Source organism: Oncorhynchus keta, unplaced genomic scaffold (genome assembly GCF_023373465.1).
Source record: "Oncorhynchus keta strain PuntledgeMale-10-30-2019 unplaced genomic scaffold, Oket_V2 Un_scaffold_4335_pilon_pilon, whole genome shotgun sequence".
NCBI lineage: Eukaryota > Metazoa > Chordata > Actinopteri > Salmoniformes > Salmonidae > Oncorhynchus > Oncorhynchus keta.
In genome coordinates, this window is record NW_026290940.1 from 30,117 (window position 1) to 56,933 (window position 26,817).

At 47.3% G+C, this 26,817-nt stretch overlaps 1 protein-coding gene across 1 annotated transcript in view; it reads left to right on the forward strand.

Annotated features, from left to right (window-relative positions):
- Positions 1–26,817, forward strand: part of LOC127928864 (CUB and sushi domain-containing protein 3) — a gene marked incomplete at its 3' end in the record, with an annotated part of 197,949 nt that overhangs the window by 13,704 nt on the left and 157,428 nt on the right. The window contains 2 exon segments of the mRNA XM_052516415.1: positions 5,679–5,798; positions 5,801–5,866. Coding sequence (XP_052372375.1) covers positions 5,679–5,798; positions 5,801–5,866 — 186 coding nt within the window.

A 26,817-nucleotide genomic window follows, 5' to 3' on the forward strand; every position in this document is an offset into this window, starting at 1 on the left:
CACTACATTAGACCAGGGTCAATAGGGAAGTGGTCCACTACATTAGACCAGGGTCAATAGGGGATGTGGTCCACTACATTAGACCAGGGTCAATAGGGGAAGTGGTCCACTACATTAGACCAGGGTCAATAGGGGATGTGGTCCACTACATTAGACCAGGGTCAATAGGGGATGTGGTTCACTACATTAGACCAGGGTCAATAGGGGATGTGGTTCACTACATTAGACCAGGGTCAATAGGGGATGTGGTTCACTACATTAGACCAGGGTCCAGGTGAACATGCTGAGGAGAGGACTGCTGTTGAACTAAATGGCACCCTATTCCCTATGTAGTACACTACCTAACAGCCCACAGGGCTCTGCTCAAAATTAGTGCACTACATAGGGAATAGGGAGGGCATTTTGAATGCACCATCAAGCAGGATGTCCTGGGGAATATCCTGAGGAGAAGACTGTAGTCTGTCTGTTGGTCTGTCAGAGTTAATGGGACTAACTTCTGTCCTATCAGAGTTAATGGGACTAACTTCTGTCCTATCAGAGTTAATGGGACTAGCTTCTGTCCTATCAGAGTTAATGGGACTAACTTCTGTCCTATCAGAGTTAATGGGACTAGCTTCTGTTATATCAGAGTTAATGGGACTAACTTCTGTTATATCAGAGTTAATGGGACTAACTTCTGTCCTATCAGAGTTAATGGGACTAACTTCTGTCCTATCAGAGTTAATGGGACTAACTTCTGTCCTATCAGAGTTAATGGGACTAACTTCTGTCCTATCAGAGTTAATGGGACTAACTTCTGTCCTATCAGAGTTAATGGGACTAACTTCTGTCCTATCAGAGTTAATGGGACTAACTTCTGTTATATCAGAGTTAATGGGACTAACTTCTGTCCTATCAGAGTTAATGGGACTAACTTCTGTTATATCAGAGTTAATGGGACTAACTTCTGTCCTATCAGATTTAATGGGAATAACTTCTGTCCTATCAGAGTTAATGGGACTAACTTCTGTCCTATCAGAGTTAATGGGACTAACTTCTGTCCTATCAGAGTTAATGGGACTAACTTCTGTCCTATCAGAGTTAATGGGACTAACTTCTGTCCTATCAGAGTTAATGGGACTAACTTCTGTCCTATCAGAGTTAATGGGACTAACTTCTGTCCTATCAGAGTTAATGGGACTAACTTCTGTCCTATCAGAGTTAATGGGACTAACTTCTGTCCTATCAGAGTTAATGGGACTACCTTCTGTTATATCAGAGTTAATGGGACTAACTTCTGTTATATCAGAGTTAATGGGACTAACTTCTGTCCTATCAGAGTTAATGGGACTAACTTCTGTTATATCAGAGTTAATGGGACTAACTTCTGTCCTATCAGAGTTAATGGGACTAACTTCTGTTATATCAGAGTTAATGGGACTAACTTCTGTCCTATCAGATTTAATGGGAATAACTTCTGTCCTATCAGAGTTAATGGGACTAACTTCTGTCCTATCAGAGTTAATGGGACTAACTTCTGTCCTATCAGAGTTAATGGGACTAACTTCTGTCCTATCAGAGTTAATGGGACTAACTTCTGTTCTATCAGAGTTAATGGGACTAACTTCTGTCCTATCATAGGTAATGGGACTAACTTCTGTCCTATCATAGTTAATGGGACTAACTTCTGTTATATCAGAGTTAATGGGACTAACTTCTGTCCTATCAGAGTTAATGGGACTAACTTCTGTCCTATCAGATTTAATGGGAATAACTTCTGTCCTATCAGAGTTAATGGGACTAAGTTCTGTTATATCAGAGTTAATGGGACTAACTTCTGTTCTATCAGAGTTAATGGGACTAACTTCTGTTCTATCAGAGTTAATGGGACTAATTTCTGTTATATCAGAGTTAATGGGACTAACTTCTGTCCTATCAGATTTAATGGGAATAACTTCTGTCCTATCAGAGTTAATGGGACTAACTTCTGTCCTATCAGAGTTAATGGGACTAACTTCTGTCCTATCAGAGTTAATGGGACTAACTTCTGTCCTATCAGAGTTAATGGGACTAACTTCTGTCCTATCAGAGTTAATGGGACTAACTTCTGTTACATCAGAGTTAATGGGACTAACTTCTGTTATATCAGAGTTAATGGGACTAACTTCTGTTATATCAGAGTTAATGGGACTAACTTCTGTCCTATCAGAGTTAATGGGACTAATTTCTGTCCCTCTTACCTCCACCCGACACGCAGGCGTCCCATCTAGACATCTGGAAATGCAAATGCGCTACGCTAAATGCTAATAGCACTCGTTAAAACTCAAACGTTCATTAAAACACACACGCAGGGTATTGAATTAAAGCTACACCCGTTGTGAATCCAGCCAACAAGTCAGATTTTTAAAATGCTTTTCGGCGAAAGCATGAGAAGCTATTATCTGATAGCATGCAACACCCCTAAAGACCCGCAGGGGACGTAAACAAAATAATTAGCATAGTCGGCGCTACACAAAATGCAGAAATAAAATATAAAACATTCATTACCTTTGACCATCTTCTTTGTTGGCACTCCTAGATGTCCCATAAACATCACTATTGAGTCTTTTTTCGATTAAATCGGTCCATATATAGCCTAGATATCGATCTATGAAGACTGTGTGATGAAGGAAAAAACACAGTTTTATAACGCAACGTCATTTTTTAAAATAAAAAAAGTCGACGATAAACTTTCACAAAACACTTCGAAATACTTTTGTAATGCAACTTTAGGTATTAGTAAACGTTAATAATCGATCAAATTGATCACAGGGCGATGTATATTCTATAGCTCTACGTCTTGAAATAATGTCCGGATAAATCTCAACCAAAATATCCGGTCGGAGACCTGAAGAAATGGGCTGTCTCTTGTTCGTTTGACCAAGAAACAAAGCCTAGGCAAATGACAAGACTGTTGACATCGTGTGGAAGCTGTAGGTATTGCAACCTCGGCTCCAGGTAATGTGGTTTCCATTCAACAATACATTCAAGTGGCGCATTGATATATTTTCCAATTTACAGTGATCAGATTTTCCTGCGCTTTTCGATGAAACGCACGTTCTGTTATAGTCACAGCCGTGATTTAACCAGTTTTAGAAACGTCTGAGTGTTTTCTACCCACACATACTAATCATATGCATATACTATATTCCTGGCATGAGTAGCAGGGCTCTGAAATGTTGCGCGATTTTTAACAGAATGTTCGAAAAAGTAGGGGGTAGGATCAACAGGTTAATGGGACTAGAGAGATACAGGCTAGAAAGATAGTGATAAAGAGATACGACTAGAGAAATAGAGACTAGAGTGATTGAGACCTGAGAGATATAGAGATACAGGCTGAGGGATGCAGACTAGAGAGATAGCGAGATACAGACTAGAGAGATAGAGAGTTACAGACTGGAGAGATAGAGAGTAGAGAGATACAGACTAGAGAGATAGAGACTAGAGAGATACAGACTAGAGAGATACAGACTAGAGAGATACAGACTAGAGAGATACAGACTCGAGAGATACAGAGTAGAGAGATACAGACTAGAGAGATAGAGAGTTACAGACTGGAGAGATAGAGAGTAGAGAGATAGAGCGATAAAGACTATTTATATACAGACTAGAGATAAACAGACTAGAGAGATACAGACTCGAGAGATACAGACTAGAGAGATACAGACTCGAGAGATACAGACTAGAGAGATACAGACTAGAGAGATACAGACTAGATGTTACTAACTTCTTCTCTATCAGAGTTAATGAGACTCCTGCTATTGAAACAGCCTGGCTAAATGTTTGCCTCCTGCTCATCAGAGGGAAGCGTAACTTGGTGCAGCAACTCATGACTATTCATGGTCTTCCCCAAGAGTCTGTTCTGTGTGCATACTGTAATTATCATCTATAGATTGTCCTGCTTATAATTCTACACACTACCTTTTGTTAACCTTTGATTAGATTGACTGGTTGGGTGATGTAGTGACCAGCGTCAGAGATTTTTTTTTTTGTTCAGCGGAGTTGAATGAGTGATGTCCTTACGGGTTCTCCTTTCCTTTCCTTTCCTTTCCTTTCCTTTCCTTTCCTTTCCTTTCCTTTCCTTTCCTTTCCTTTCCTTCCCTTTCCTTTCCTTTCCTTTCCTTTCCTTTCCTTTCCTTTCCTTCCCTTTCCTTTCCTTTCCTTTCCTTTCCTTTCCTTTCCTTTCCTTTCCTTTCCTTTTCCTTTCCCTTTCCTTCCCTTTCCTTTCCGATCCTTTCCTTTCCTTTCCTTTCCTTTCCTTTCCGATCCTTTCCTTTCCTTTCCTTTCCTTTCCTTTCCTTTCCTTTCCTTTCCTTTCCTTTCCTTTCCTTTCCTTTCCTTTCCTTTCCTTTCCTTTCCTTTCCTTTCCTTTCCTTTCCTTCCCTTTCCTTCCCTTTCCTTTCCTTTCCTTCCTTTCCTTTCCTTTCCCTTTCCTTTCCTTCCTTTCCTTTCCTTTCCTTTCCTTTCCTTTCCTTTCCTTTCCTTTCCTTCCCTTTCCTTTCCTTCCTTTCCTTTCCTTTCCTTTCCTTTCCTTTCCTTCCTTTCCTTTCCTTTCCTTTCCTTTCCTTTCCTTTCCTTTCCTTTCCTTTCCTTTCCTTTCCTTTCCTTTTCCTTTCCTTTCCTTTCCTTTCCTTTCACTACGTGGTTCCCTTGTTAGTACCCCACATTGACTTCCCATCTTTCTTAATTCGTCTTTCCCTGGCTTCCTCTCTCCTCGGGACCCCAGAACTGCATTGGGAGGAGAAGATCTGTAGTCCCTCACCTCAGATTTTTCTTCTCCAAGGTGTTTTGAGAAGGAATGCAAGGAGAGAGGACATAATAAATCCAGGGAAAATATGACTTTTGGAATGCAAGGAGAGAGGATGTAATAAATCCAGGGAAAAAATGACTTTTGGAATGCAAGGAGAGAGGATGTAATAAATCCAGGGAAAAAATGACTTTTGGAATGCAAGGAGAGAGGATGTAATAAATCCAGGGAAAAAATGACTTTTGGAATGCAAGGAGAGAGGACGTAATAAATCCAGGGAAAAAATGACTTTTGGAATGCAAGGAGAGAGGACGTAATAAATCCAGGGAAAAAATGACTTTTGGAATGCAAGGAGAGAGGACGTAATAAATCCAGGGAAAAAATGACTTTTGGAATGCAAGGAGAGAGGACGTAATAAATCCAGGAAAAAATGACTTTTGGAATGCAAGAGAGAGGATTAATAAATCCAGGGAAAAATGACTTTTGGAATGCAAGGAGAGAGGATGTAATAAATCCAGGGGAAAAAATGACTTTTGGAATGCAAGGAGAGAGGATGTAATAAATCCAGGGAAAAAATGACTTTTGGAATGCAAGGAGAGAGGACGTAATAAATCCAGGGAAAAATGACTTTTGGAATGGAAGGAGAGAGGATGTAATAAATCCAGGGAAAAAATGACTTTTGGAATGCAAGGAGAGAGGACGTAATAAATCCAGGGAAAATATGACTTTTGGAATGCAAGGAGAGAGGATGTAATAAATCCAGGGGAAAAATGACTTTTGGAATGCAAGGAGAGAGGCGTAATAAATCCAGGGAAAAATGACTTTTGGAATGCAAGGAGAGAGGGTAATAAATCCAGGGGAAAAATGACTTTTGGAAAGACCCTGTGTTGTTTATTTCTTCTTCCCTTTTCAGAGTATCATCTGGAGCCGTGTGAGGACCCCGGGACCCCCAGGTTTGGCTGGCACACGGGCATCAGCTTTGGCATCGGGGACTCGCTGGTTTTCTCCTGCAATACCGGCTATCGCCTAAAGGGGCCAGGGAGATCTGGTGCCTGGGAGGAGGACGCCGCATGTGGAGTGCCCCTCTGCCAAGGTGTGTGGGTACGTGGTCAGCTGATTTCATTTGTTTATTGGCTCTGTGTGGACTGTGCATAGGACAATGTATTAAACAAGTCTCTATTTAGAGCAGAGGAGAAGGAGGACAACAGGAGGAAATGGGTAGATACTGTTTTCTGTATACGGCTCTAGGTATACGGTCTCAGACAGGGATCCTGCTTCAGTCTCTCTAGTCTCTAGGTATACGGTCTCAGACAGGGATCCTGCTTCAGTCTCTCTAGTCTCTAGCTATACGGTCTCAGACAGGGATCCTGCTTCAGTCTCTCTAGTCTCTAGGTATACGGTCTCAGACAGGGATCCTGCTTCAGTCTCTCTATTCTCTAGGTATACGGTCTCAGACAGGGATCCTGCTTCAGTCTCTCTAGTCTCTAGATATACGGTCTCAGACAGGGATCCTGCTTCAGTCTCTCTAGTCTCTAGCTATACGGTCTCAGACAGGGATCCTGCTTCAGTCTCTAGTCTCTAGCTATACGGTCTCAGACAGGATCCTGCTTCAGTCTCTCTAGACTCTAGCTATACGGTCTCAGACAGGGATCCTGCTTCAGTCTCTCTAGACTCTAGCTATACGGTCTCAGACAGGGATCCTGCTTCAGTCTCTCTAGTCTCTAGGTATACGGTCTCAGACAGGGATCCTGCTTCAGTCTCTCTAGTCTCTAGGTATACGGTCTCAGACAGGGATCCTGCTTCAGTCTCTCTAGTCTCTAGGTATACGGTCTCAGACAGGGATCCTGCTTCAGTCTCTCTAGTCTCTAGGTATACGGTCTCAGACAGGGATCCTGCTTCAGTCTCTCTAGTCTCTAGGTATACGGTCTCAGACAGGGATCCTGCTTCAGTCTCTCTAGTCTCTAGGTATACGGTCTCAGACAGGGATCCTGCTTCAGTCTCTCTAGTCTCTAGGTATACGGTCTCAGACAGGGATCCTGCTTCAGTCTCTCTAGTCTCTAGGTAAACGGTCTCAGACAGGGATCCTGCTTCTGTCTCTAGTCTCTATTTATACGGTCTCAGACAGGGATCCTGCTTCAGTCTCTCTAGTCTCTAGGTATACGGTCTCAGACAGGGTCCTCGATCCTGCTTCAGTCTCTCTAGTCTCTAGGTATACGGTCTCAGACAGGGATCCTGCTTCAGTCTCTCTAGTCTCTAGGTATACGGTCTCAGACAGGGATCCTGCTTCAGTCTCTCTAGTCTCTAGGTATACGGTCTCAGACAGGGTCCTCGATCCCGCTTCAGTCTCTCTAGTCTCTAGGTATACGGTCTCAGACAGGGTCCTAGATCCTGCTTCAGTCTCTCTAGTCTCTAGGTATACGGTCTCAGACAGGGTCCTCGATCCTGCTTCAGTCTCTCTAGTCTGTATCTCTCTAGTCTGTATATATCTAGTCTGTATCTCTCCATCTCTCTCGTCTGTATATATCTAGTCTGTATCTCTCCATCTCTCTAGTCTGTATATATCTAGTCTGTATCTCTCCATCTCTCTAGTCTGTATATATCTAGTCTGTATCTCTCCATCTCTCTAGTCTGTATATATCTAGTCTGTATCTCTCCATCTCTCTAGTCTGTATATATCTAGTCTGTATCTCTCCATCTCTCTAGTCTGTATATATCTAGTCTGTATCTCTCCATCTCTCTAGTCTGTATATATCTAGTCTGTATCTCTCCATCTCTCTAGTCTGTATATATCTAGTCTGTATCTCTCCATCTAGTCTGTATATATCTAGTCTGTATCTCTCCATCTCTCTAGTCTGTATATATCTAGTCTGTATCTCTCCATCTCTCTAGTCTGTATATATCTAGTCTGTATCTCTCCATCTCTCTAGTCTGTATATATCTAGTCTCCATCTCTCTAGTCTGTATATATCTAGTCTGTATCTCTCCATCTTTCTAGTCTGTAACTTGAATGTCATAATGATATTGGGAATAAAAGCTGTAGTGATTTCAGAAGTGTCCTCAGCCTGTTATTCAACATGTGATTTTAGACTACTTTCTCACAGTACTGATGATGACAGTGAGGAAAGGAACAGTGACAGTGAGGAAAGGAACAGTGACAGTGAGGAAAGGAACAGTGACGGTGAGGAAAGGAACAGTGACAGTGAGGAAAGGAACAGTGACAGTGAGGAAAGGAACAGTGACAGCGAGGAAAGGAACAGTGACAGTGAGGAAAGGAACAGTGACAGTGAGGAAAGGAACAGTGACGGCGAGGAAAGGAACAGTGACAGGGAGGAAAGGAACAGTGACAGTCAGGAAAGGAACAGTGACGGTGAGGAAAGGAACAGTGACAGTGAGGAAAGGAACAGTGACGGTGAGGAAAGGACAGTGAGGAAAGGAACAGTGACAGTGAGGAAAGGAACAGTGACGGTGAGGAAAGGAACAGTGACAGCGAGGAAAGGAACAGTGACAGTAAGGAAAGGAACAGTGACGGCGAGGAAAGGAACAGTGACGGTGAGGAAAGGAACAGTGACGGTGAGGAAAGGAACAGTGACAGTGAGGAAAGGAACAGTGACAGTGAGGAAAGGAACAGTGACGGCGAGGAAAGGAACAGTGACAGTGAGGAAAGGAACAGTGACGGTGAGGAAAGGAACAGTGACAGCGAGGAAAGGAACAGTGACAGGGAGGAAAGGAACAGTGACAGTGAGGAAAGGAACAGTGACAGTGAGGAAAGGAACAGTGACAGTGAGGAAAGGAACAGTGACAGTGAGGAAAGGAACAGTGACGGTGAGGAAAGGAACAGTGACGGTGAGGAAAGGAACAGTGACAGTGAGGAAAGGAACAGTGACGGTGAGGAAAGGAACAGTGACAGTGAGGAAAGGAACAGTGACAGTGAGGAAAGGAACAGTGACGGTGAGGAAAGGAACAGTGACAGTGAGGAAGTGAGGAAAGGAACAGTGACAGTGAGGAAAGGAACAGTGACGGTGAGGAAAGGAACAGTGACGGTGAGGAAAGGAACAGTGACAGTAAGGAAAGGAACAGTGACAGGAGGAAAGGAACAGTGACAGTGAGGAAAGGAACAGTGACGGTGAGGAAAGGAACAGTGACAGTGAGGAAAGGAACAGTGACAGGGAGGAAAGGAACAGTGACAGTGAGGAAAGGAACAGTGACGGTGAGGAAAGGAACAGTGACGGTGAGGAAAGGAACAGTGACAGTGAGGAAGTGAGGAAAGGAACAGTGACAGTGAGGAAAGGAATAGTGACGGTGAGGAAAGGAACAGTGACAGTGAGGAAAGGAAAAGTGACAGAGAGGAAAGGAACAGTGACGGTGAGGAAAGGAACAGTGACAGTGAGGAAAGGAACAGTGACAGTGAGGAAAGGAACAGTGACAGTGAGGAAAGGAACAGTGACAGCGAGGAAAGGAACAGTGACAGTGAGGAAAGGAACAGTGACAGCGAGGAAAGGAACAGTGACAGTGAGGAAAGGAACAGTGACAGTGAGGAAGTGAGGAAAGGAACAGTGACGGTGAGGAAAGGAACAGTGACAGTGAGGAAAGGAACAGTGACAGTGAGGAAAGGAACAGTGACAGTGAGGAAAGGAACAGTGACAGTGAGGAAAGGAACAGTGACAGTGAGGAAAGGAACAGTGACAGTGAGGAAAGGAACAGTGACGGTGAGGAAAGGAATAGTGACAGTGAGGAAAGGAACAGTGACAGTGAGGAAAGGAACAGTGACAGTGAGGAAAGGAACAGTGACGGTGAGGAAAGGAACAGTGACAGTGAGGAAAGGAACAGTGACGGTGAGGAAAGGAACAGTGACGGTGAGGAAAGGAACAGTGACAGTGAGGAAAGGAACAGTGACGGGAGGAAAGGAACAGTGACAGTGAGGAAAGGAACAGTGACAGTGAGGAAAGGAACAGTGACAGTGAGGAAAGGAACAGTGACAGTGAGGAAAGGAACAGTGACAGTGAGGAAAGGAATAGTGACAGCGAGGAAAGGAACAGTGACAGTGAGGAAAGGAATAGTGACAGTGAGGAAAGGAACAGTGACAGTGAGAAAGGAACAGTGACGGTGAGGAAAGGAACAGTGACGGTGAGGAAAGGAACAGTGACGGTGAGGAAAGGAACAGTGACGGCGAGGAAAGGAACAGTGACGGTGAGGAAAGGAACAGTGACAGTGAGGAAAGGAACAGTGACGGTGAGGAAAGGAACAGTGACGGTGAGGAAAGGAACAGTGACAGTGAGGAAAGGAACAGTGACGGTGAGGAAAGGAACAGTGACAGTGAGGAAAGGAATAGTGACGGTGAGGAAAGGAACAGTGACAGTGAGGAAAGGAATAGTGACAGTGAGGAAAGGAACAGTGACGGTGAGGAAAGGAACAGTGACAGAGAGGAAAGGAACAGTGACAGTGAGGAAAGGAACAGTGACAGTGAGGAAAGGAACAGTGACAGTGAGGAAAGGAACAGTGACGGTGAGGAAGTGAGGAAAGGAACAGTGACGGTGAGGAAAGGAACAGTGACAGTGAGGAAAGGAACAGTGACAGTGAGGAAAGGAACAGTGACGGTGAGGAAAGGAACAGTGACAGTGAGGAAAGGAACAGTGACAGTGAGGAAAGGAACAGTGACGGTGAGGAAAGGAACAGTGACAGTGAGGAAAGGAACAGTGACGGTGAGGAAAGGAACAGTGACAGTGAGGAAAGGAACAGTGACAGTGAGGAAAGGAACAGTGACAGTGAGGAAAGGAATAGTGACAGTGAGGAAAGGAACAGTGACGGTGAGGAAAGGAACAGTGACAGCGAGGAAAGGAACAGTGACAGTGAGGAAAGGAACAGTGACGGTGAGGAAAGGAACAGTGACGGTGAGGAAAGGAACAGTGACGGTGAGGAAAGGAACAGTGACAGTGAGGAAAGGAACAGTGACGGCGAGGAAAGGAACAGTGACAGTGAGGAAAGGAACAGTGACAGTGAGGAAAGGAACAGTGACAGTGAGGAAAGGAACAGTGACAGTGAGGAAAGGAACAGTGACAGTGAGGAAAGGAACAGTGACAGTGAGGAAAGGAACAGTGACAGTGAGGAAAGGAACAGTGACAGTGAGGAAAGGAACAGTGACAGTGAGGAAAGGAACAGTGACAGTGAGGAAAGGAACAGTGACGTGAGGAAAGGAACAGTGACAGCGAGGAAAGGAACAGTGACGGTGAGGAAAGGAACAGTGACGGTGAGGAAAGGAACAGTGACAGCGAGGAAAGGAACAGTGACGGTGAGGAAAGGAACAGTGACGGTGAGGAAAGGAACAGTGACGGCGAGGAAAGGAACAGTGACAGTGAGGAAAGGAACAGTGACAGTGAGGAAAGGAATAGTGACGGTGAGGAAAGGAACAGTGACGGTGAGGAAAGGAACAGTGACAGCGAGGAAAGGAACAGTGACGGCGAGGAAAGGAACAGTGACAGCGAGGAAAGGAACAGTGACAGTGAGGAAAGGAACAGTGACGGTGAGGAAAGGAACAGTGACGGTGAGGAAAGGAACAGTGACGGTGAGGAAAGGAACAGTGACAGTGAGGAAAGGAACAGTGACGGTGAGGAAAGGAACAGTGACAGTGAGGAAAGGAACAGTGACAGTGAGGAAAGGAACAGTGAACGGACGGTGAGGAAAGGAACAGTGACAGTGAGGAAAGGAACAGTGACGGTGAGGAAAGGAACAGTGACAGTGAGGAAAGGAACAGTGACAGTGAGGAAAGGAACAGTGACAGTGAGGAAAGGAATAGTGACAGTGAGGAAAGGAACAGTGACGGTGAGGAAAGGAACAGTGACAGGAGGAAAGGAACAGTGACAGTGAGGAAAGGAACAGTGACGGTGAGGAAAGGAACAGTGACGGTGAGGAAAGGAACAGTGACGGTGAGGAAAGGAACAGTGACAGTGAGGAAAGGAACAGTGACGGCGAGGAAAGGAACAGTGACAGCGAGGAAAGGAACAGTGACAGTGAGGAAAGGAACAGTGACAGTGAGGAAAGGAACAGTGACGGTGAGGAAAGGAACAGTGACAGTGAGGAAATGAGGAAAGGAACAGTGACAGTGAGGAAAGGAATACTGACGGTGAGGAAAGGAACAGTGACAGTGAGGAAAGGAATAGTGACAGTGAGGAAAGGAACAGTGACGGTGAGGAAAGGAACAGTGACAGTGAGGAAAGGAACAGTGACAGTGAGGAAAGGAATAGTGACAGTGAGGAAAGGAATAGTGACGGTGAGGAAAGGAACAGTGACAGTGAGGAAAGGAATAGTGACGGTGAGGAAAGGAACAGTGACGGTGAGGAAAGGAACAGTGACAGTGAGGAAATGAGGAAAGGAACAGTGACAGTGAGGAAAGGAATACTGACGGTGAGGAAAGGAACAGTGAAAGTGAGGAAAGGAATAGTGACAGTGAGGAAAGGAACAGTGACAGCGAGGAAAGGAACAGTGACGGTGAGGAAAGGAACAGTGACGGTGAGGAAAGGAACAGTGACGGTGAGGAAAGGAACAGTGACGGCGAGGAAAGGAACAGTGACAGCGAGGAAAGGAACAGTGACGGTGAGGAAAGGAACAGTGACAGGGAGGAAAGGAACAGTGACAGCGAGGAAAGGAACAGTGACAGTGAGGAAAGGAACAGTGACAGTGAGGAAAGGAACAGTGACAGTGAGGAAAGGAACAGTGACGGTGAGGAAAGGAACAGTGACGGTGAGGAAAGGAACAGTGACAGTGAGGAAAGGAACAGTGACAGTGAGGAAAGGAACAGTGACGGTGAGGAAAGGAACAGTGACGGTGAGGAAAGGAACAGTGACGGTGAGGAAAGGAACAGTGACGGTGAGGAAAGGAACAGTGACGGTGAGGAAAGGAACAGTGACGGTGAGGAAAGGAACAGTGACGGTGAGGAAAGGAACAGTGACGGTGAGGAAAGGAACAGTGACGGTGAGGAAAGGAACAGTGACAGTGAGGAAAGGAACAGTGACGGTGAGGAAAGGAACAGTGACGGTGAGGAAAGGAACAGTGACGGTGAGGAAAGGAACAGTGACGGTGAGGAAAGGAACAGTGACAGTGAGGAAAGGAACAGTGACGGTGAGGAAAGGAACAGTGACGGTGAGGAAAGGAACAGTGACGGTGAGGAAAGGAACAGTGACAGTGAGGAAAGGAACAGTGACAGTGAGGAAAGGAACAGTGACGGTGAGGAAAGGAACAGTGACAGTGAGGAAAGGAACAGTGACAGTGAGGAAAGGAACAGTGACGGTGAGGCAGTGAGGAAAGGAACAGTGACGGTGAGGAAAGGAACAGTGACAGTGAGGAAAGGAACAGTGACAGTGAGGAAAGGAAAGGAACAGTGACAGTGAGGAAAGGAATAGTGACAGTGAGGAACGGAACAGTGACGGTGAGGAAAGGAACAGTGACAGCGAGGAAAGGAACAGTGACAGTGAGGAAAGGAACAGTGACAGCGAGGAAAGGAACAGTGACGGTGAGGAAAGGAACAGTGACGGTGAGGAAAGGAACAGTGACAGTGAGGAAAGGAACAGTGACGGCGAGGAAAGGAACAGTGACAGTGAGGAAAGGAATAGTGACAGTGAGGAAAGGAACAGTGACGGTGAGGAAAGGAACAGTGACAGTGAGGAAAGGAACAGTGACAGTGAGGAAAGGAACAGTGACAGTGAGGAAAGGAACAGTGACGGTGAGGAAAGGAACAGTGACGGTGAGGAAAGGAACAGTGACAGTGAGGAAAGGAACAGTGACGGCGAGGAAAGGAACAGTGACAGTGAGGAAAGGAACAGTGACAGTGAGGAAAGGAACAGTGACAGTGAGGAAAGGAACAGTGACGGTGAGGAAAGGAACAGTGACAGTGAGGAAAGGAACAGTGACGGTGAGGAAAGGAACAGTGACAGCGAGGAAAGGAACAGTGACGGTGAGGAAAGGAACAGTGACGGTGAGGAAAGGAACAGTGACGGTGAGGAAAGGAACAGTGACAGTGAGGAAAGGAACAGTGACGGTGAGGAAAGGAACAGTGACGGTGAGGAAAGGAACAGTGACGGTGAGGAAAGGAATAGTGACAGTGAGGAAAGGAACAGTGACGGGGAGGAAAGGAACAGTGACAGGGAGGAAAGGAACAGTGACAGCGAGGAAAGGAACAGTGACAGTGAGGAAAGGAACAGTGACAGTGAGGAAAGGAACAGTGACAGTGAGGAAAGGAACAGTGACGGTGAGGAAAGGAACAGTGACGGTGAGGAAAGGAACAGTGACAGTGAGGAAAGGAACAGTGACAGTGAGGAAAGGAACAGTGACGGTGAGGAAAGGAACAGTGACGGTGAGGAAAGGAACAGTGACGGTGAGGAAAGGAACAGTGACAGTGAGGAAAGGAACAGTGACGGTGAGGAAAGGAACAGTGACGGTGAGGAAAGGAACAGTGACGGCGAGGAAAGGAACAGTGACGGTGAGGAAAGGAACAGTGACGGTGAGGAAAGGAACAGTGACAGTGAGGAAAGGAAAGGAACAGTGACAGTGAGGAAAGGAATAGTGACGGTGAGGAAAGGAACAGTGACGGTGAGGAAAGGAACAGTGACAGCGAGGAAAGGAACAGTGACAGTGAGGAAAGGAACAGTGACAGCGAGGAAAGGAACAGTGACAGTGAGGAAAGGAACAGTGACGGTGAGGAAGTGAGGAAAGGAACAGTGACGGTGAGGAAAGGAACAGTGACAGTGAGGAAAGGAACAGTGACGGTGAGGAAAGGAACAGTGACAGTGAGGAAATGAGGAAAGGAACAGTGACAGTGAGGAAAGGAATACTGACGGTGAGGAAAGGAACAGTGACAGTGAGGAAAGGAATAGTGACAGTGAGGAAAGGAACAGTGACGGTGAGGAAAGGAACAGTGACAGTGAGGAAAGGAACAGTGACAGTGAGGAAAGGAACAGTGACAGTGAGGAAATGAGGAAAGGAACAGTGACAGTGAGAAAGGAATACTGACGGTGAGGAAAGGAACAGTGACAGTGAGGAAAGGAATAGTGACAGTGAGGAAAGGAACAGTGACAGCGAGGAAAGGAACAGTGACGGTGAGGAAAGGAACAGTGACGGTGAGGAAAGGAACAGTGACGGTGAGGAAAGGAACAGTGACGGTGAGGAAAGGAACAGTGACGGTGAGGAAAGGAACAGTGACGAGGAAAGGAACAGTGAGGGAAAGGAACAGTGACAGTGAGGAAAGGAACAGTGACGGTGAGGAAAGGAACAGTGACGGTGAGGAAAGGAACAGTGACAGTGAGGAAAGGAACAGTGACGGTGAGGAAAGGAACAGTGACAGTGAGGAAAGGAATAGTGACGGTGAGGAAAGGAACAGTGACAGTGAGGAAAGGAATAGTGACAGTGAGGAAAGGAACAGTGACGGTGAGGAAAGGAACAGTGACAGTGAGGAAAGGAACAGTGACAGTGAGGAAAGGAACAGTGACAGTGAGGAAAGGAACAGTGACGGTGAGGAAAGGAACAGTGACGGTGAGGAAAGGAACAGTGACAGTGAGGAAAGGAACAGTGACGGTGAGGAAAGGAACAGTGACAGGGAGGAAAGGAACAGTGACGGTGAGGAAAGGAACAGTGACGGTGAGGAAAGGAACAGTGACAGTGAGGAAAGGAACAGTGACAGTGAGGAAAGGAACAGTGACGGTGAGGAAAGGAACAGTGACAGTGAGGAAAGGAACAGTGACGGTGAGGAAAGGAACAGTGACAGTGAGGAAAGGAACAGTGACAGTGAGGAAAGGAACAGTGACAGTGAGGAAAGGAATAGTGACAGTGAGGAAAGGAACAGTGACGGTGAGGAAAGGAACAGTGACAGTGAGGAAAGGAACAGTGACAGTGAGGAAAGGAACAGTGACGGTGAGGAAAGGAACAGTGACGGTGAGGAAAGGAACAGTGACGGTGAGGAAAGGAACAGTGACAGTGAGGAAAGGAACAGTGACGGCGAGGAAAGGAACAGTGACAGTGAGGAAAGGAACAGTGACAGTGAGGAAAGGAACAGTGACAGTGAGGAAAGGAACAGTGACAGTGAGGAAAGGAACAGTGACAGTGAGGAAAGGAACAGTGACAGTGAGGAAAGGAACAGTGACAGTGAGGAAAGGAACAGTGACAGTGAGGAAAGGAACAGTGACAGTGAGGAAAGGAACAGTGACAGTGAGGAAAGGAACAGTGACGGTGAGGAAAGGAACAGTGACAGCGAGGAAAGGAACAGTGACGGTGAGGAAAGGAACAGTGACGGTGAGGAAAGGAACAGTGACAGCGAGGAAAGGAACAGTGACGGTGAGGAAAGGAACAGTGACAGTGAGGAAAGGAACAGTGACGGTGAGGAAAGGAACAGTGACAGTGAGGAAAGGAACAGTGACAGTGAGGAAAGGAACAGTGACGGTGAGGAAAGGAACAGTGACAGTGAGGAAAGGAACAGTGACAGTGAGGAAAGGAACAGTGACGGCGAGGAAAGGAACAGTGACGGCGAGGAAAGGAACAGTGACGGTGAGGAAAGGAACAGTGACGGTGAGGAAAGGAACAGTGACGGTGAGGAAAGGAACAGTGACGGTGAGGAAAGGAACAGTGACAGTGAGGAAAGGAACAGTGACGGTGAGGAAAGGAACAGTGACGGTGAGGAAAGGAACAGTGACAGTGAGGAAAGGAACAGTGACAGTGAGGAAAGGAACAGTGACGGTGAGGAAAGGAACAGTGACGGTGAGGAAAGGAACAGTGACGGTGAGGAAAGGAACAGTGACAGTGAGGAAAGGAACAGTGACAGTGAGGAAAGGAACAGTGACAGTGAGGAAAGGAACAGTGACAGTGAGGAAAGGAACAGTGACGGTGAGGAAAGGAACAGTGACAGTGAGGAAAGGAACAGTGACAGTGAGGAAAGGAACAGTGACGGTGAGGAAAGGAACAGTGACGGTGAGGAAAGGAACAGTGACGGTGAGGAAAGGAACAGTGACAGTGAGGAAAGGAACAGTGACGGCGAGGAAAGGAACAGTGACAGCGAGGAAAGGAACAGTGACAGTGAGGAAAGGAACAGTGACAGTGAGGAAAGGAACAGTGACAGTGAGGAAAGGAACAGTGACAGTGAGGAAATGAGGAAAGGAACAGTGACAGTGAGGAAAGGAATACTGACGGTGAGGAAAGGAACAGTGACAGTGAGGAAAGGAATAGTGACAGTGAGGAAAGGAACAGTGACGGTGAGGAAAGGAACAGTGACAGTGAGGAAAGGAACAGTGACAGTGAGGAAAGGAATAGTGACAGTGAGGAAAGGAATAGTGACGGTGAGGAAAGGAACAGTGACAGTGAGGAAAGGAATAGTGACGGTGAGGAAAGGAACAGTGACGGTGAGGAAAGGAACAGTGACAGTGAGGAAATGAGGAAAGGAACAGTGACAGTGAGGAAAGGAATACTGACGGTGAGGAAAGGAACAGTGAAAGTGAGGAAAGGAATAGTGACAGTGAGGAAAGGAACAGTGACAGCGAGGAAAGGAACAGTGACGGTGAGGAAAGGAACAGTGACGGTGAGGAAAGGAACAGTGACGGTGAGAAAGGAACAGTGAGTGAGGAAAGGAACAGTGACAGTGAGGAAAGGAACAGTGACGGTGAGGAAAGGAACAGTGACAGGGAGGAAAGGAACAGTGACAGGGAGGAAAGGAACAGTGACAGTGAGGAAAGGAACAGTGACAGTGAGGAAAGGAACAGTGACAGTGAGGAAAGGAACAGTGACGGTGAGGAAAGGAACAGTGACGGTGAGGAAAGGAACAGTGACAGTGAGGAAAGGAACAGTGACAGTGAGGAAAGGAACAGTGACGGTGAGGAAAGGAACAGTGACGGTGAGGAAAGGAACAGTGACGGTGAGGAAAGGAACAGTGACAGTGAGGAAAGGAACAGTGACGGTGAGGAAAGGAACAGTGACGGTGAGGAAAGGAACAGTGACGGTGAGGAAAGGAACAGTGACGGTGAGGAAAGGAACAGTGACGGTGAGGAAAGGAACAGTGACAGTGAGGAAAGGAACAGTGACGGTGAGGAAAGGAACAGTGACGGTGAGGAAAGGAACAGTGACGGTGAGGAAAGGAACAGTGACGGTGAGGAAAGGAACAGTGACGGTGAGGAAAGGAACAGTGACGGTGAGGAAAGGAACAGTGACGGTGAGGAAAGGAACAGTGACGTGAGGAAAGGAACAGTGACAGGGAGGAAAGGAACAGTGACAGCGAGGAAAGGAACAGTGACAGCGAGGAAAGGAACAGTGACAGCGAGGAAAGGAACAGTGACAGTGAGGAAAGGAACAGTGACGGTGAGGAAAGGAACAAAGGAACAGTGACGGTGAGGAAAGGAACAGTGACAGTGAGGAAAGGAACAGTGACAGTGAGGAAAGGAACAGTGACAGTGAGGAAAGGAATAGTGACGGTGAGGAAAGGAACAGTGACGGTGAGGAAAGGAACAGTGACAGTGAGGAAAGGAACAGTGACAGTGAGGAAAGGAACAGTGACAGTGAGGAAAGGAACAGTGACGGTGAGGAAAGGAACAGTGACAGTGAGGAAAGGAACAGTGACAGTGAGGAAAGGAACAGTGACGGCGAGGAAAGGAACAGTGACAGTGAGGAAAGGAATAGTGACAGTGAGGAAAGGAACAGTGACGGTGAGGAAAGGAACAGTGACAGTGAGGAAAGGAACAGTGACAGGAGGAAAGGAACAGTGACAGTGAGGAAAGGAACAGTGACGGTGAGGAAAGGAACAGTGACGGTGAGGAAAGGAACAGTGACAGTGAGGAAAGGAACAGTGACGGCGAGGAAAGGAACAGTGACAGTGAGGAAAGGAACAGTGACAGTGAGGAAAGGAACAGTGACAGTGAGGAAAGGAACAGTGACGGTGAGGAAAGGAACAGTGACAGTGAGGAAAGGAACAGTGACGGTGAGGAAAGGAACAGTGACAGCGAGGAAAGGAACAGTGACGGTGAGGAAAGGAACAGTGACAGTGAGGAAAGGAACAGTGACGGTGAGGAAAGGAACAGTGACAGTGAGGAAAGGAACAGTGACAGTGAGGAAAGGAACAGTGACGGTGAGGAAAGGAACAGTGACAGTGAGGAAAGGAACAGTGACGGTGAGGAAAGGAACAGTGACGGTGAGGAAAGGAACAGTGACGGTGAGGAAAGGAACAGTGACGGTGAGGAAAGGAACAGTGACGGTGAGGAAAGGAACAGTGACAGTGAGGAAAGGAACAGTGACGGTGAGGAAAGGAACAGTGACGGTGAGGAAAGGAACAGTGACGGTGAGGAAAGGAACAGTGACAGTGAGGAAAGGAACAGTGACAGTGAGGAAAGGAACAGTGACGGTGAGGAAAGGAACAGTGACGGTGAGGAAAGGAACAGTGACAGTGAGGAAATGAGGAAAGGAACAGTGACAGTGAGGAAAGGAACAGTGACGGTGAGGAAAGGAACAGTGACGGTGAGGAAAGGAACAGTGACAGTGAGGAAATGAGGAAAGGAACAGTGACAGTGAGGAAAGGAATACTGACGGTGAGGAAAGGAACAGTGACAGTGAGGAAAGGAATAGTGACAGTGAGGAAAGGAACAGTGACGGTGAGGAAAGGAACAGGACGGTGAGGAAAGGAACAGTGACAGTGAGGAAATGAGGAAAGGAACAGTGACAGTGAGGAAAGGAACAGTGACGGTGAGGAAAGGAACAGTGACGGTGAGGAAAGGAACAGTGACAGTGAGGAAATGAGGAAAGGAACAGTGACAGTGAGGAAAGGAATACTGACGGTGAGGAAAGGAACAGTGACAGTGAGAAAGGAATAGTGACAGTGAGGAAAGGAACAGTGACAGTGAGGAAAGGAACAGTGACAGTGAGGAAAGGAACAGTGACAGTGAGGAAATGAGGAAAGGAACAGTGACAGTGAGGAAAGGAACAGTGACAGCGAGGAAAGGAACAGTGACGGTGAGGAAAGGAACAGTGACGGTGAGGAAAGGAACAGTGACGGTGAGGAAAGGAACAGTGACGGTGAGGAAAGGAACAGTGACAGTGAGGAAAGGAACAGTGACGGTGAGGAAAGGAACAGTGACAGCGAGGAAAGGAACAGTGACAGCGAGGAAAGGAACAGTGACAGTGAGGAAAGGAACAGTGACAGTGAGGAAAGGAACAGTGACGGTGAGGAAAGGAACAGTGACAGTGAGGAAAGGAACAGTGACGGTGAGGAAAGGAACAGTGACAGTGAGGAAAGGAACAGTGACGGTGAGGAAAGGAACAGTGACGGTGAGGAAAGGAACAGTGACGGTGAGGAAAGGAACAGTGACGGTGAGGAAAGGAACAGTGACGGTGAGGAAAGGAACAGTGACGGTGAGGAAAGGAACAGTGACAGTGAGGAAAGGAACAGTGACGGTGAGGAAAGGAACAGTGACGGTGAGGAAAGGAACAGTGACGGTGAGGAAAGGAACAGTGACGGTGAGGAAAGGAACAGTGACAGTGAGGAAAGGAACAGTGACAGTGAGGAAAGGAACAGTGACGGTGAGGAAAGGAACAGTGACAGTGAGGAAAGGAACAGTGACAGCGAGGAAAGGAACAGTGACAGTGAGGAAAGGAACAGTGACGGTGAGGAAGGGAGGAAAGGAACAGTGACGGTGAGGAAAGGAACAGTGACAGTGAGGAAAGGAACAGTGACAGGTGAGGAAAGGAACAGTGACGGTGAGGAAAGGAACAGTGACAGTGAGGAAAGGAACAGTGACAGTGAGGAAAGGAACAGTGACGGTGAGGAAAGGAACAGTGACAGTGAGGAAAGGAACAGTGACGGTGAGGAAAGGAACAGTGACAGTGAGGAAAGGAACAGTGACAGTGAGGAAAGGAACAGTGACAGTGAGGAAAGGAACAGTGACAGTGAGGAAAGGAACAGTGACGGTGAGGAAAGGAACAGTGACAGTGAGGAAAGGAACAGTGACAGTGAGGAAAGGAACAGTGACAGTGAGGAAAGGAACAGTGACGGTGAGGAAAGGAACAGTGACGGTGAGGAAAGGAACAGTGACAGTGAGGAAAGGAACAGTGACGGCGAGGAAAGGAACAGTGACAGTGAGGAAAGGAACAGTGACAGTGAGGAAAGGAACAGTGACAGTGAGGAAAGGAACAGTGACGGTGAGGAAAGGAACAGTGACGGTGAGGAAAGGAACAGTGACGGTGAAGAAAGGAACAGTGACAGTGAGGAAAGGAACAGGAAAGAAAGGAACAGTGACAGTGAGGAAAGGAACAGTGACAGTGAGGAAAGGAACAGTGACGGTGAGGAAAGGAACAGTGACGGAGGAAAGGAACAGTGACGGTGAGGAAAGGAACAGTGACGGTGGAGAGGAAAGGAACAGTGACAGTAAGGAAAGGAACAGTGACAGTGAGGAAAGGAACAGTGACGGTGAGGAAAGGAACAGTGACGGTGAGGAAAGGAACAGTGACAGGGAGGAAAGGAACAGTGACAGTGAGGAAAGGAACAGTGACGGTGAGGAAAGGAACAGTGACGGTGAGGAAAGGAACAGTGACAGTGAGGAAATGAGGAAAGGAACAGTGACAGTGAGGAAAGGAACAGTGACGGTGAGGAAAGGAACAGTGACGGTGAGGAAAGGAACAGTGACAGTGAGGAAATGAGGAAAGGAACAGTGACAGTGAGGAAAGGAATACTGACGGTGAGGAAAGGAACAGTGACAGTGAGGAAAGGAATAGTGACAGTGAGGAAAGGAACAGTGACGGTGAGGAAAGGAACAGTGACAGTGAGGAAAGGAACAGTGACAGTGAGGAAAGGAATAGTGACAGTGAGGAAAGGAATAGTGACGGTGAGGAAAGGAACAGTGACAGTGAGGAAAGGAATAGTGACAGTGAGGAAAGGAACAGTGACAGTGAGGAAAGGAACAGTGACAGTGAGGAAATGAGGAAAGGAACAGTGACAGTGAGGAAAGGAATAGTGACGGTGAGGAAAGGAACAGTGACAGTGAGGAAAGGAATAGTGACAGTGAGGAAAGGAACAGTGACGGTGAGGAAAGGAACAGTGACAGTGAGGAAAGGAACAGTGACAGTGAGGAAAGGAATAGTGACAGTGAGGAAAGGAATAGTGACGGTGAGGAAAGGAACAGTGACAGTGAGGAAAGGAATAGTGACAGTGAGGAAAGGAACAGTGACGGTGAGGAAAGGAACAGTGACAGTGAGGAAAGGAACAGTGACAGTGAGGAAAGGAACAGTGACAGTGAGGAAAGGAACAGTGACGGTGAGGAAAGGAACAGTGACGGTGAGGAAAGGAACAGTGACGGTGAGGAAAGGAACAGTGACGGCGAGGAAAGGAACAGTGACAGTGAGGAAAGGAACAGTGACAGTGAGGAAAGGAACAGTGACAGTGAGGAAAGGAACAGTGACAGTGAGGAAAGGAACAGTGACAGTGAGGAAAGGAATAGTGACAGTGAGGAAAGGAACAGTGACAGTGAGGAAAGGAACAGTGACAGTGAGGAAAGGAACAGTGACAGTGAGGAAAGGAACAGTGACGGTGAGGAAAGGAACAGTGACGGTGAGGAAAGGAACAGTGACAGTGAGGAAAGGAACAGTGACAGTGAGGAAAGGAACAGTGACAGTGAGGAAAGGAACAGTGACGGTGAGGAAAGGAACAGTGACGGTGAGGAAAGGAACAGTGACGGTGAGGGAAAGGAACAGTGACAGTGAGGAAAGGAACAGTGACGGTGAGGAAAGGAACAGTGACGGTGAGGAAAGGAACAGTGACAGTGAGGAAAGGAACAGTGACAGTGAGGAAAGGAACAGTGACGGTGAGGAAAGGAACAGTGACGGTGAGGAAAGGAACAGTGACGGTGAGGAAAGGAACAGTGACGGCGAGGAAAGGAACAGTGACAGCGAGGAAAGGAACAGTGACAGTGAGGAAAGGAACAGTGACGGTGAGGAAAGGAACAGTGACAGTGAGGAAAGGAACAGTGACGGTGAGGAAAGGAACAGTGACAGTGAGGAAAGGAACAGTGACGGTGAGGAAAGGAACAGTGACGGTGAGGAAAGGAACAGTGACGGTGAGGAAAGGAACAGTGACAGTGAGGAAAGGAACAGTGACAGTGAGGAAAGGAACAGTGACGGTGAGGAAAGGAACAGTGACGGTGAGGAAAGGAACAGTGACGGTGAGGAAAGGAACAGTGACAGTGAGGAAAGGAACAGTGACAGTGAGGAAAGGAACAGTGACGGTGAGGAAAGGAACAGTGACGGTGAGGAAAGGAACAGTGACGGTGAGGAAAGGAACAGTGACGGTGAGGAAAGGAACAGTGACAGTGAGGAAAGGAACAGTGACAGTGAGGAAAGGAACAGTGACGGTGAGGAAAGGAACAGTGACAGTGAGGAAAGGAACAGTGACAGTGAGGAAAGGAACAGTGACGGTGAGGAAAGGAACAGTGACGGTGAGGAAAGGAACAGTGACGGTGAGGAAAGGAACAGTGACGGTGAGGAAAGGAACAGTGACAGTAAGGAAAGGAACAGTGACAGGGAGGAAAGGAACAGTGACAGTGAGGAAAGGAACAGTGACGGTGAGGAAAGGAACAGTGACAGTGAGGAAAGGAACAGTGACAGGGAGGAAAGGAACAGTGACAGTGAGGAAAGGAACAGTGACGGTGAGGAAAGGAACAGTGACGGTGAGGAAAGGAACAGTGACAGTGAGGAAATGAGGAAAGGAACAGTGACAGTGAGGAAAGGAACAGTGTCGGTGAGGAAAGGAACAGTGACGGTGAGGAAAGGAACAGTGACAGTGAGGAAATGAGGAAAGGAACAGTGACAGTGAGGAAAGGAATACTGACGGTGAGGAAAGGAACAGTGACAGTGAGGAAAGGAATAGTGACAGTGAGGAAAGGAACAGTGACGGTGAGGAAAGGAACAGTGACAGTGAGGAAAGGAACAGTGACAGTGAGGAAAGGAATAGTGACAGTGAGGAAAGGAATAGTGACGGTGAGGAAAGGAACAGTGACAGTGAGGAAAGGAATAGTGACGGTGAGGAAAGGAACAGTGACAGTGAGGAAAGGAATAGTGACAGTGAGGAAAGGAACAGTGACGGTGAGGAAAGGAACAGTGACAGTGAGGAAAGGAACAGTGACAGTGAGGAAAGGAACAGTGACAGTGAGGAAAGGAACAGTGACGGTGAGGAAAGGAACAGTGACGGTGAGGAAAGGAACAGTGACAGTGAGGAAAGGAACAGTGACGGTGAGGAAAGGAACAGTGACGGTGAGGAAAGGAACAGTGACAGTGAGGAAAGGAACAGTGACAGTGAGGAAAGGAACAGTGACAGTGAGGAAAGGAACAGTGACGGTGAGGAAAGGAACAGTGACGGTGAGGAAAGGAACAGTGACGGTGAGGAAAGGAACAGTGACAGCGAGGAAAGGAACAGTGACAGTGAGGAAAGGAACAGTGACAGTGAGGAAAGGAACAGTGACGGTGAGGAAAGGAACAGTGACAGTGAGGAAAGGAACAGTGACAGTGAGGAAAGGAACAGTGACGGTGAGGAAAGGAACAGTGACGGTGAGGAAAGGAACAGTGAGGAAAGGAACAGTGACGGTGAGGAAAGGAACAGTGACAGTAAGGAAAGGAACAGTGACAGGGAGGAAAGGAACAGTGACAGTGAGGAAAGGAACAGTGACGGTGAGGAAAGGAACAGTGACAGTGAGGAAAGGAACAGTGACAGGGAGGAAAGGAACAGTGACAGTGAGGAAAGGAACAGTGACGGTGAGGAAAGGAACAGTGACGGTGAGGAAAGGAACAGTGACGGTGAGGAAAGGAACAGTGACAGTGAGGAGAGGAAAGGAACAGTGACAGTGAGGAAAGGAACAGTGTCGGTGAGAAAGGAACAGTGACGGTGAGGAAAGGAACAGTGACAGTGAGGAAATGAGGAAAGGAACAGTGACAGTGAGGAAAGGAATACTGACGGTGAGAAAGGAACAGTGACAGTGAGGAAAGGAATAGTGACAGTGAGGAAAGGAACAGTGACGGTGAGGAAAGGAACAGTGACAGTGAGGAAAGGAACAGTGACAGTGAGGAAAGGAACAGTGACAGTGAGGAAAGGAACAGTGACGGTGAGGAAAGGAACAGTGACGGTGAGGGAAAGGAACAGTGACAGTGAGGAAAGGAACAGTGACGGTGAGGAAAGGAACAGTGACGGTGAGGAAAGGAACAGTGACAGTGAGGAAAGGAACAGTGACAGCGAGGAAAGGAACAGTGACGGTGAGGAAAGGAATAGTGACAGCGAGGAAAGGAACAGTGACAGTGAGGAAAGGAACAGTGACAGTGAGGAAAGGAACAGTGACGGTGAGGAAAGGAACAGTGACGGTGAGGAAAGGAACAGTGACGGTGAGGAAAGGAACAGTGACGGTGAGGAAAGGAACAGTGACAGTGAGGAAAGGAACAGTGACAGTGAGGAAAGGAACAGTGACAGTGAGGAAAGGAACAGTGATGGTGAGGAAAGGAACAGTGACGGTGAGGAAAGGAACAGTGACAGTGAGGAAAGGAACAGTGACGGTGAGGAAAGGAACAGTGACGGTGAGGAAAGGAACAGTGACAGTGAGGAAAGGAACAGTGACAGTGAGGAAAGGAACAGTGACAGTGAGGAAGTGAGGAAAGGAACAGTGACAGTGAGGAAAGGAATAGTGACAGTGAGGAACGGAACAGTGACGGTGAGGAAAGGAACAGTGACAGTGAGGAAAGGAACAGTGACAGTGAGGAAAGGAACAGTGACAGCGAGGAAAGGAACAGTGACAGTGAGGAAAGGAACAGTGACAGTGAGGAAAGGAACAGTGACAGTGAGGAAAGGAACAGTGACAGTGAGGAAAGGAACAGTGACAGTGAGGAAAGGAACAGTGACAGTGAGGAAAGGAACAGTGACAGTGAGGAAAGGAACAGTGACAGTGAGGAAAGGAACAGTGACAGTGAGGAAAGGAACAGTGACAGTGAGGAAAGGAACAGTGACAGTGAGGAAAGGAACAGTGACAGTGAGGAAAGGAACAGTGACGGTGAGGAAAGGAACAGTGACAGTGAGGAAAGGAACAGTGACAGTGAGGAAAGGAACAGTGACAGTGAGGAAAGGAACAGTGACAGTGAGGAAAGGAACAGTGACGGTGAGGAAAGGAACAGTGACAGTGAGGAAAGGAACAGTGACGGTGAGGAAAGGAACAGTGACGGTGAGGAAAGGAACAGTGACAGTGAGGAAAGGAACAGTGACAGTGAGGAAAGGAACAGTGACGGTGAGGAAAGGAACAGTGACGGTGAGGAAAGGAACAGTGACAGTGAGGAAAGGAACAGTGACAGTGAGGAAAGGAACAGTGACAGTGAGGAAAGGAACAGTGACAGTGAGGAAAGGAACAGTGACAGTGAGGAAAGGAACAGTGACAGTGAGGAAAGGAACAGTGACAGTGAGGAAAGGAACAGTGACAGTGAGGAAAGGAACAGTGACAGTGAGGAAAGGAACAGTGACAGCGAGGAAAGGAACAGTGACAGTGAGGAAAGGAACAGTGACAGTGAGGAAAGGAACAGTGACAGTGAGGAAAGGAACAGTGACAGTGAGGAAAGGAACAGTGACGGTGAGGAAAGGAACAGTGACAGTGAGGAAAGGAACAGTGACAGTGAGGAAAGGAACAGTGACAGTGAGGAAAGGAACAGTGAGTGAGGAAAGGAACAGTGACAGTGAGGAAAGGAACAGTGACAGTGAGGAAAGGAACAGTGACGGTGAGGAAAGGAACAGTGACAGTGAGGAAAGGAACAGTGACAGTGAGGAAAGGAACAGTGACAGTGAGGAAAGGAACAGTGACAGTGAGGAAAGGAACAGTGACAGTGAGGAAAGGAACAGTGACAGTGAGGAAAGGAACAGTGACAGTGAGGAAAGGAATAGTGACAGTGAGGAAAGGAACAGTGACAGTGAGGAAAGGAACAGTGACAGTGAGGAAAGGAATAGTGACAGTGAGGAAAGGAACAGTGACAGTGAGGAAAGGAACAGTGACAGTGAGGAAAGGAACAGTGACAGTGAGGAAAGGAACAGT